The sequence below is a fragment of the Coenobita brevimanus genome, chromosome 20, assembly GCF_032717465.1.
Source record: "Coenobita brevimanus isolate Jiangsu-jjx chromosome 20, ASM3271746v2, whole genome shotgun sequence".
In the NCBI taxonomy this organism is placed as follows: Eukaryota; Metazoa; Arthropoda; class Malacostraca; order Decapoda; family Coenobitidae; genus Coenobita; species Coenobita brevimanus.
In genome coordinates, this window is record NC_136973.1 from 9,117,798 (window position 1) to 9,129,401 (window position 11,604).

The window sequence follows — 11,604 nt, forward strand, 5'->3', positions numbered from 1 at the left end:
AAAAAGGTGCTAAAATCTTAAAATCTTACAAGCAGATGATTGGAGGGTGGTTGATTTTAGAATGAGGTATGTCTATTGTTATTTTTATTTTCATTATTATTATTATTATTATTATTATTATTATAACCAAATTATGGCACCTGGTGGTTCAGTGGGTAATTAAGGCACTCTAATCAAATTGAGCCTGTGTAGGTTTATATCCAAGGGATGGTTGGGGTTTATTGCTCACATAATGCCACTCAGGGATGAGTGAGGCTGGTCACTGTCATCTTAAATGTCATGACCAACTTGCCAAGCCCTGGGCTCCTACGCTCCTCAGGGGCAACACTGGATTGGATGATGAATGGATGGATTATTATTATTATTATTATTATTATTATTATTATTATGGCACCTGGTGGTTCAGTGGGTAATTAAAGGCACTCCAATCAAATTGAGCCTGTGTTGGTTTATATCCAAGGGGTGGTTGGAGTTTATTGCTCACATAATGCCACTCAGGGATGAGTGAGGCAGGTCACTGTCATCTTAAATGTCATGACCAGGAGTAGGTGAGAGTGAGAGGGCAAAGGAAGGAGTATGTATAGTTGTGAGTAAAAGATGGAAGAAGAGCATAAGACATGGATCAGTTGGGTCAAGGATTGTGTGGGTAAAATTGAAAGTTGGAATACAAATGTGGGCGATTGTGTGTGTGTATGCGCCAACGCAAGATCATGCTAGCAGAGTGAGAGAAGAGTTCTGGACAAATGTGGAAGTGTGCATGGAAAAGTTTGGAAGGAATGAGAGAGTGTGTTTGATGGGTGATGTGAATGGTAAAGTAGGGAATGTGAAGGTGGATGGAATAGTTGGTGAGTAGGGTGTGCCTGCTGAGATAGATGAGAATGGCAGTGCGTTAGTGGACATTTGTGCTGGAAGGGGGTTGGTGATAGCCAATACCCTCTTCAGGCATAAAATGATCCACAGGTATACATGGCAAATGATGAGAAGGGTGGGTGGTGAACTGAATGAAAGGAAGGCAATGATTGATTATGTGTGTGGATGAAAGGATGCAAAGATGTGTAATGGATGCAAGAGCTTATAGAGGTTGGGGGAGTGGACTTTCTTACCACTACTTGGTGGTGGCCAGAATTAGGATCCAAGTAAGATGGAGGAATAGAAGAAGGGAAAGACGAGAGGAAGGAGTTGTTGCAAGGAGAGTGGAAAGGTTACAAGAGGATGAGAAAAAGGCAGAGTATAAGAGAGAAGTGGAGGAATGATTGGGCAAAAATGAATTGGAGCAGATGGGGGACGTGGAAGGTGTGTGCAGGATATTTACAGAAGAAATATGTGCAGCATGTGATGTGGTGTGTGGGAGGAAGAGCAGACGGAGGGGGATGCAAGGGACAGCATGGTGGACTGAAGAGGTGAGACAGGCTGTGGCACAAAAGAAGAAAGCATACAATGAATGGATGAGAAATAGGGACATGGAAGAAACTGAGAGGTGGAAGAGAGAGTTATATGTAGAAAGAAAGAGAGAGGTGAAAAGATTAGTAAGAGAGAGTAAGAAGAGAGTGGATGAGGAATTTGAAAGGAATTTGAGTGTAAAGTGGAGGGACTGGAAGAAAATGTTCTGGAAAGAGGTGAAGAGAGTAAGACAGGGTGGAAGTGAAGTTAGCAGGGGAGTGAAAGATAAAAATGGTAGATTACTAATGGAGAAGGGAGAAAAAGTGAGCAGATGGCACTTTAAGGAATTGTTGAACATACAGGATGGAAGTAATGCGAGTATAAGTGGCTGGGGAATGGCTGGGAGAAGGAGGGAGGTGAGAAGACAGGAAGAAATCAGTAGGATAGAAGTTGTGGAAGCAATGAAGAAAGATAAATTGGGGAAAGCCCCAGGAATTGATGGAGTGTGTGGTGAAATTCTGAAGCATGGGGGAGAGATAGTAGTAGAATGGATGTGGAAGATGTGCAGATTGGCCTGGGAGGAAGGTAGAGTCCCGGAGGATTGAAAGTCAGGTATAATTATTCCCTTGTACAAAGGAAAAGGGGAAAAAGAAGTGTGTGGTAATCACAGGGGCATTTGTCTTCTTAGTATAATAGGAAAAGTGTATGGTAGGATACTTATTGACAGAGTTAGAGAAAGAACAGAGGAATTAGTTGGAGAAGAACAGGGAGGCTTTAGGAAGGGAAAAGGTTGTGTAGATCAGATATTCATTCTTAGATCTTTAGTGGAAAAGTTTCTAGAGAAGGGAAAGAAGTTGTATGCGGCTTTCATGGATTTGGAGAAAGCATATGACAGAGTGGATAGACAAGGATCGTGGAAAGTATTAAGAATATATGGAGTAGATGGGAAGTTGTTGGATGCTGTGAAGAGTATGTATGATGGTGCTAAGGATGCAGTGCTTGTGGATGGTGAACTAAGTGAATTTTTCTCTTTGAAGGTTGGGTTGAAACAGGGATGTGTCATGTCTCCATGGTTGTTCAATCTGTACATGGATGGGGTAATAAAAGAGGTACAAGGTAGGGTAGTGGATGTTGGAGTGGCCCTGGTGAGAGAGGATAGTGTTTGGAAATTCCCTGTACTGTTGTTTGCAGATGATACTGTGTTGTTGAGTGAAGACAAAGGGAAGCTGCAAGGCTTGGTGGATGAGTTTGGGAGAGTGTGTAAGAAACGGAATCCAAAGGTGAATGTAGGGAAGAGTAAAGTGATGGTCTTTGAGAGAGGTGAAGTCAGTGAATGTACAGTGAGGTTGGATGGGGAGGAATTGGAAAATGTGAGTACGTTTAAGTACTTGGGTAGTGTGATGAGTAAGGATGGAGGTTTGGAGGGTGAAATGCTTGAAAGGGTACAGCAGGGAAGAAAGGTTGCTGGTTCTTTGAAAGCAGTGATAAGAAACAGGGAAGTGAGCATGGAAGTGAAAAAGTTACTACATGACAGTACTGTATTGTGTTACCAACTCTAACATATGGAAGTGAAGCTTGGACGTTGTTGGAAGGACACAAGTCAAGAGTGAGAGCAGTGGAAATGAGTTATTTAAGGCTCCTTGAGTTATTTAAGAGGAGCCTGTGGAGTCACATGGAGAGACAGGCTGACGAATAAGGATATAAAGGAGCATTGTGGTGTGGATGTGGATGTGATAGGAAGCGTTATGAGGAACACACTGAGGTGGTTTGGCCATGTGGAGAGGATGGAGGGTGAGAGACTGACAAAGAGAGTGTATGTGAGTGAGGTGGAGGGGGGAAGAGGTAGGGGGAGGCCGAGGATGAGATGGAGGGATGGGGTGGAGAGGTATATGAGAGAGGGGGGTGAGTTGGGAGGAGGGCAGTGAAATGGCGGAGGACAGGGCGACGTGGAAGCGATTTGTTTGTGGCCACCCCAAACGGGATTGAGGCGTCTGGCAATAGACAGATAGATAGATTATTATTATTATTATTATTCGTTTCATTTTTCGTTTCGTTTTTAAATGCTCCAACATGCTTGCATGTGTCGGCCTTGGTCACCTAATGGCGGCTCTCCACACTGCACGATCCATTGCAGCCTCCCTGTTCAGTCCCTTAACCCTAAGGTCACACTTAATGACCTAGTCCCATGTCTTTCTTGGTCTACCCCTCATAACCCCACCCCCAATATTAACACTTCTCACCTTCCTCACCCAATTATCATCCCCCATCCTCTCCACATGTCCAAACCACCTCAATCTACCTCTACTCATCACAACACCAATACACTCCAGTCCCATCCTACCTCTCAACTCTTCCATTGTAAACCCAGCCCCTCCAGGCCTTGGACGCAGGGACGCACTGCACATCCACCTTATCATTGTCATTTCTGTACCTCTGGGCCGGCGAATGTCTTCCTTCTTCACTGCCCAGGTCTCACTGCCATACAGCATTACACTCCTAACTCATGCTGCATACAAAGACCCCTTAGCACGTAGGGAGAGCCCTCTCAATGTCAGGAGAGGCAAGAGCTCCCTGAACTTCTTCCAACCACTTCTCACCCTAGCCACAGAGCTAGCTCCAGCCCCACCTCCAGCACACACCATGTCTCCCAAATAACAAAACTCTTCCACACACTCAAGAGATTCCAGCAAGTTCAATCCTTTCACGTCTGACGATCTCCACCTGCTCACCCCGGCACGCCGTACACATAAAATCAGCATTATCTCGCAGTCTACCTCTGATACCACTACATCTCTTATGCACCCATTTATCACACACACCGCACAAGATGGAATAACTTCCCACGCCCTTGTGGCAAACTGCACATGGCCACTCTCCCTCGTCTTTGACAGTACCGCCACCAACCCTAGATATCATCACTTTTGTTTTATCTGCATTTACCCTTAAACCCTTTTGCCCCATACCATCTCTCCACTTCCTAAACCTTTCCTCCGCCTCCCTTTCATTCTCTGCAATCAACACCAAATCATCAGGATACAACAACTCCCACAGGAGTCCGTTTCTAAAGTCACGTGAAAGGGCTTCAAGTACCATGATAAACAACATGGGACTCAAGACTGACCCCTGATGCACACCAACATTCACGGAAAACTCATCACTCAAATCTCTATTCACTTTCACCTGGGTGTGAGCACCCACATACATGGCCATAACCACCCTAACCAGCCACTCCTCCAAGCCAAGCTTTCTCATTGCGCACTTCACCACCTCTCTAGGGACTCTGTCAAAGGCCTTTTCCAAATCAACAAAAACAAAATAAAGATCCCTTTTCCTACCAATATATTTTTCCTGAAGCTGTCGAACAATGAATATGGCATCAGTGGTCCCCCTACCTGGCATAAACCCAAACTGCATCTCATCAATATTCACTCTTTCTCTAATCATACCTTCTAAAACTCTCTCCATTACCTTCATTATCTGATCTAAAAGCTTTATACCTCTATAATTTCCTCTTTCCAGGGCATCACCCTTCCCTTTATACACATTTACAATTACACTCTTCAGCCAATCATCTGGGACAACACACTCATAAATAATCCTATTTATCAGGTCAGTGACTAAACTCACCCCTATATCGCCTGAGGCCTTCAACATTTCGGCAGTCAACCCAGACACACCTGCTGCCTTCCCCACCCTCATCCTGCCTATTGCCTCACTCACAGTAGCAGTAGCAGTCAAAGGCCAAGGGCCAGACACTGGATCTGCTGGCTCCAAACCTTCCCTGTCCCAGTCAAACTCCTCATTCAACAACCGGTTATAATGCTCTCTCCATGCATCTTTAATATCCTCACTGTTCACCACTACCCTTCCTTCATCATTCTTCACACACTGCTCACCTATAATATCCCGATTATCCCTCTTCACCTGACCTGCCACCCTAAATATATTTTTCCTTTCCCCATGATTTAGGTTATCAAGTAATTGTCTCTGTGACTCAGACTTTGCCCTGTATACCTCTCTCCTAGCCCTACGCTTGGCAGCCAAATATTCCTCTTTGCTACCACCCTTCTTCCATTCCATTATTATTATTATTTATTATTATTATTACCATACTGTTATTATTATTTAGTGGAAGATGGGGATGCTCACCATCCACTCTCTCACTGTACAGTAATCCTGCACTTGAGTGACTGCCCTTCCTTCTCCTCCTTCCTTCTTTCCTTCCTTCCTCTTCTGTCTCTCCTTCATTCTTTTCTCTTCCTTCTGCCTATGGGTGACTCTACTCTGAATGACAAGCTAAATGGTTTCCTGTAGAACAGGAAGCCATTTACAATGCTGGGTAGTAACCATATAACCAAGTTATGGTGCCTGGTGGTTTAGTGGGTTATTAAGGCACTCCAATCGGATTAAGCCAATGCACGTTTATTTCCAAGGGATGGTTGGGGTTTGTAGCTCAGGTAATGCCACTCAGGGATGAGTGAGGCTGTTCACTTTCATCTCAAATGTCAAGACCAGTTTGCCTAACCCTGAGCTCCTATGCTCCTCACGGGGCAACACTGGATCGGATGATGGTGATGATTATTGTTATTTTATATATACTGTATATATATATATTATTTCAGGTGGTGTCCAGCAAATACACTATGACTCTAGCACTGGTAAAGAAAGGTCTTGTTGGGAAGGCTGTGTTAGAGGAATGCAACAAGCAACCAGCATCACCCCCTAAGGCAAAGAAGCCAATAAGATCGCCAGTCTCAATCTCTGTGCCAGGTATGTCATGGTTTCCTGTGGCACTGTTGTATGGTAGTACAGTAAAAACTTGGTCCTGTAGAGTGATGCCTTCCCCTGGTGGCACCAATCTGTCGGGGAGGGGCTCCACTGCCTGATTATGAACACATTCCTCAACACCCTCATTGCACCCTGAAAGGAGGGTGGTTAAGGGCATCTTCAGTCAGTCCACAGTCCACTTGGTTCACAGTCAGATGAGCCAGGGGCTACAACAGCAATAACAACAAAAACGATAATAACTGTCACTGTAGCATTATCAACAGCAATGACAACAATACAGTAAAAATCCAATTATTCAGGAGAAGATTATTTGGTAGATCTGATATTTCTTCAGTTTTGAGAAATAGTCCCATTTACGAAAGTCTTTGATTGGCAGACATTCCGAATCATCTTGGCTGTCCAGGAGGTGTTATCTGTGACTTATAGGCCTACTGTGTCATTACACATGTATATGTTTACTAATTTCTGTATTTTTCAGTTTCACATATAATAAAGTCAACCCCAGTTTAACGATGGGATATGTTAAGAAAAAAGCCCGTTGTTAGTTGTGGTGTTGTATGTAGGGGTAGATTTAACATGTGAAGTATAGGGACGTGTTTTTGAGCCTTGGGATCCCCCCCCCTCCCCTCCAACCAAGTCCTCAACCAAGTCAAATGAGTCCAAAAACAAGTTTCTAGTTATCCTAAACCCCGAAATAGCTTTAAAACAAGCTAACTTAGCCTAAAAGCAGTTTATAACACCTAGACCCAAAAGTAAAATCTGAAAATCATCAAAAATAATTTGGAAAAATCAAACTTAGTAAACTGTACCCCAGAATGACAGTGTTCACCGCACCTATGACTAAAACACATTAATCTAAGTCTAAAAACAGTTTATAAGTCCCCCTGAACACAGAATTCGTCTAAAATATCAAAATCGTAAAAAAAAAAAAATGTTCGGTGGGGTAGGGTGGTCTTTCTACCCCCATTGCTAATCCGGGATATCACATACAGGGGTATTGTATATTGGGGTTTACCTGTATTGTATTGATTACAGTATTATACAGTATCATACAGTACAGTAACCCCCCCACCCCCCACCAAATTTGCGAAGTTACCTTCCAAACCTCCTCGCTAATTCTTGAAATTCGCTCATTTTTGATGCCTTCTTGAAAATGACATTTACCGGTAATTGCGTAGCCAGTGAACCACTGATACTGAAATGCATTACCCATAAATAAATGTTTCTTGGTTAGTCTGTTTCCCTGTTGCTTTAGGTGTCTGGCTGTGCCAACTGTTGTTTGATTCCTCTGCATAATGGCAGAAAAGACTGTCGTAAGTGTTACTGTACCTAATAATTTAACTAAACCTAACCTGACCTGCAGTTGGGAAATTGGGAAATGAAATCCACCTTTGAAAACTTAGAGTAAGTTTCTTCCATTGCGCTGGAAGCAAACAATCATAGGTATGGCTTAGCGGCTTAACCCCCCAGTGGCCATAGGTTCAGAAATTTGCGTGCACCTCTGGCCGGCCCTGGAACTATTTGAAAAGAGTTCTAAAATCATTTTATTTTTCTTAAAGATGTGAAGAGAATCATCTGGCTCACCTTAGCAATGTGTTATGTAGCTTCCTTAACCCATCTTATGATTCGCTGTGATTCACGGAAGAATTCATAAAATTAAGGTGCATGTGCCATAGGGACAAAAGTATCTTAGATGAAGTGACTGCCTAACTGCATGGGATGGTAGTGTAGAGTCGTGTAAACATACCAGTGACCTTCATGCCCGTCCCATAATTGTTCATAGTTTTTTATGGCTCACGCTAACTCGATGTCACTGACACTGGTACTGTAAAGGGTTGTTCAACGCCGGGGGTTATTAAGAGGTTAATGGAATACATTACTGTTTGCATCAGTTCTCTCTCTTTCACATATAAACACAAAAACGAACAAAAGAATGTGCTCTAATGTACGTGTAACTTTCAGCAGAAGGATTTTCCAATTAAATTCATATTCCTCCAGTTTATTTTCTGTATTTTTCCGATGTTTTGTTAGGAAGAAATCCCTAATTAGTGAAGTCATTAATTATGAGTTCAGCAGTTATGGGGTTCTACTGTATACAATACTTTCCAAACACATTTGTAATGTAAGTAGTGATGACAGTGTTCTCTAATACATATAAGGTACTTAGTGGGTAGGTAATATACCATATCATCTAGGCAGTGCAGGAAGTGTTATCTGTGACATGTAGGCCTACTGTGTCATTACAGTTGTATATGTTCACTAATTTCTGTATATTTCAGATTGAGGCATAGTACTGTATCAGTTACAGTATTGTACAGTATCATACAGTATACAGTACTCTCTCCAAACACATTTGTAATAATATAAGTATATACAGTACTCTCTCCAAACGCTTTTGTAATAATATAAGTAGTGATGCAGTGTTCACCAGGACATGTAAGGTATTGAGTGGGTAGGTTTTTCGATTATTCGGCAAATCCAATTGCTCGACATCAGCCCGGTCCCATAGATGCCGAATAATTGGCTTTTACTGCTTTTACTGTAATAACAACAGTAAGACCTTGATATAATTAGAGAGATATGGGGCTTTGGCCTTTCTTCATGTCGTACTCTTTGCTTGCATGCATTGATGTTGGTCACTTAATGGTGACACTACATGCTGCTTAATCTCTAGCAGCTTTTCTATTCCATAGTTGAAAAAATAAAAGGTGGAGATGGACCACAGGTCTTACCCACGCAGCCCTCAGCCCAAATGGGGGGATGCTGACAGATCCCACCCCATGACTTCACTCATGTGCAGTACTAGGTAGCAGGGTCAAAGATTTCTGTATGCATGCCCTTGGCATCAACCCATGTCATAGCAGTGTATGATGTGTGGTGTGTACAGTGCATGTAGTGTAGTGTACAGTGGACAGTTAGAGAAGTGTGTTTGGGTTAAGAGAGTATACTGGCTTACTCACTGTAACAGGAGATGGGCAGGGGATTGATATATCTGAATTTCAGGTTATTATGGTTCGATGTAGTGAGGGTTCACCATATTTCCATACACTTTCCTGTGGGAAGGGCCCTAGTCTGATAATGGTGAGGCACAGTTTACCACAAGGGGTCACTGGATCCCTGCATGGTGTATGTACTGTACTGTATTGTACCTGTAGGATGGCCCCACCTGTGATTGATGGGTCTGCTTGGCCAGACATACTTGGTGTAAACAACAACAATAATAACAGGTAGTCTTGTAGGTTTTCAAAGTACTTTGTTAAAAGATTATTTTATGTGTAATTTTATGTAAGATTTTTGTAAAATGAACCTACTTAAAAGGAGGCTGCCTGTACCAGCCTGCACCTTCAATAATGGCATGTAAGATCTTGTTGGCATGGAAGAGGGGTGTCTTCATATGGTGGCACTGATGTAACTGGGCAGCTCAAGTGCCAGATTATACAAACATTCCTCAGTTACTTACCTTTCTTCAGAAAGGAGGATGGAGTATGAGAAGAGAGGAGCAACTTAAGCTTGCAGTCCACTGTGTTCACATTTCAGATGAACTTGGGGCTGCAAGAACTTGTTATTGTTTTTAAGACATTGTGGATGAGCAATGTGCGATACCATATATTTTTAAATAGTGTAATAATTGACTGTTTATTCCAGAGAAAAGTCTAAAGCCGAAAATCCCCAAAAGAGGCCGGCCAACCAAGGTGAGGCAACTGCATAAAGGTGGGAAACTTGCTGTGAAGTCTGGAAAGCTGGTGGTGAGGGGAGTGGCTGAAAACATAGCACCTGAAATTGAGCTGAGGGATGACGTCATGTCTGATGATGATGATGATGATGATGATGAATATGAGAACCTTACGGGTGGCAATGACGATATTGAAGAAATACTAGTAGAAGATGATAATGTCACCCATGGTTGTATTCACTGTGGAAAAGAATTTTCATCCAGAGTAGTGTTGGCAACTCACATTGAAACACATGGTATAAGAAGTGATTCATATAAATGTGACCTGTGTGATAAGAGTTTTCTAAATAATGAGAGCTTTATTAAACATAAGAAACTACACACAAAAGGAAAGAAATTGTACATGAAACGTAAACAGGTATGTCAGGCTTTCAATATTGCCCACATAAAGAAGTTCAAGTGTGGTCAGTGTACCAAAGTGTTCAGTACAAAGAGCAAAGCTGAGGACCATGAGAGAACACACACAGGGGAGAAACCATTTGAGTGTGATATTTGTGGCACATGTTTTCGCCAGAAGAGTAACTTGTCGTCACACATTAGAGTCACACATTTACAAGAGAAGAGATACAAATGTGACCTGTGTGACAAGACATTTAAATGGAAAAGGTTATTGAATGGTCATACAATGAGCGTTCATACTGGCGAGCGACCTTACAAGTGTGAGTTTTGTGACTCTGGGTTTGTGTATCAGCAGCATTACAAGAAACATATGAGGATTCATACTGGGGAGAAGCCTTTTAAATGTGAAGTGTGTGGAAAAGCTTTTAATTCATCTAATAACTGCAGAGCTCATATGTTCACTCACTCAGATAAGAAACCATATGAATGTACACTTTGTGGTGCAGGATTCATGCGTAAGCCTCTGGTGTTAGCACATATCAAGCAACATGGCCATATGGAGAATCTTGAAGTTTATGTCAAGGCAAATTCCCCCACAACAGTGGTAAGTTCAGCTGGAGAAGCCAGTGGGGTTAATGAAAGAAATGCTGTTCCCGGCACAGTTATTCGCAAGAAAAAAGTAAGCCGGGAACCAATACACACGACAGTGGTGCATATGCCACAAGGAACACAGCAGCCAACACACAACACCATAGAAGAGAGCATTCCACATTTCATAATTCAGAATAATGATAACAGAGAAGCTGCTAACAGTGGTGAGACAATGGGTTATATGTTTAGTACCTTCCCAGCTCAAGGCACTGTTAGTCATTATACTCCACTTAACTTAGGCCAGTGGTAGAAAACTAGAAAACTTACATACTTTAGACCTTGCTTAAAGTGTAGGATATATCTGGTAGTGAAATGCTACTAGTATCTACTGGGGAAGGAGAGCATCAGGAAGGAAGTAGAAAGAAGACTAAAATGGTTTGGATATACTGAAAAAATGGACCCAGAGAGTTAGGTGAAGAAGTGTAGAACCTCTGAGGTGCTGGGCCATTGACAGGAGTAGACTGTTGAGGTGGTGTATACTGACCTTAAATTTAGAGAATGTTGCTAGAGAGCTGCCATAAGGCAGAGAAAGATGGAGAAATACTATCAGAACGATCTGTCAGGCCCATGTTAGTGATACATGGAAAACAAGATGTAGCTTTACTCGTACTGTGCTGGGGGGGGGGGGGGGAATGCCAGCCAATTTTGGATTTTTTTTTTTTTTCAGGCCAAATGGACTTAATACAGCAGTATAAGTTTCCTGGCACTAATAA

General features: G+C 42.5%; 1 protein-coding gene across 1 annotated transcript in view; it reads left to right on the top strand.

The window, feature by feature from the left end:
- LOC145391899 (uncharacterized) overlaps positions 1–11,141 on the top strand; it is a 41,678-nt gene extending 30,537 nt beyond the window's left edge. Inside the window, exons 3-4 of the mRNA XM_080266396.1 lie at positions 6,003–6,143; positions 9,816–11,141. Coding sequence (XP_080122522.1) covers positions 6,003–6,143; positions 9,816–11,141 — 1,467 coding nt within the window. The remainder of the gene's footprint in view (positions 1–6,002; positions 6,144–9,815) is intronic.
- Positions 11,142–11,604: the final 463 nt, after the last annotated feature.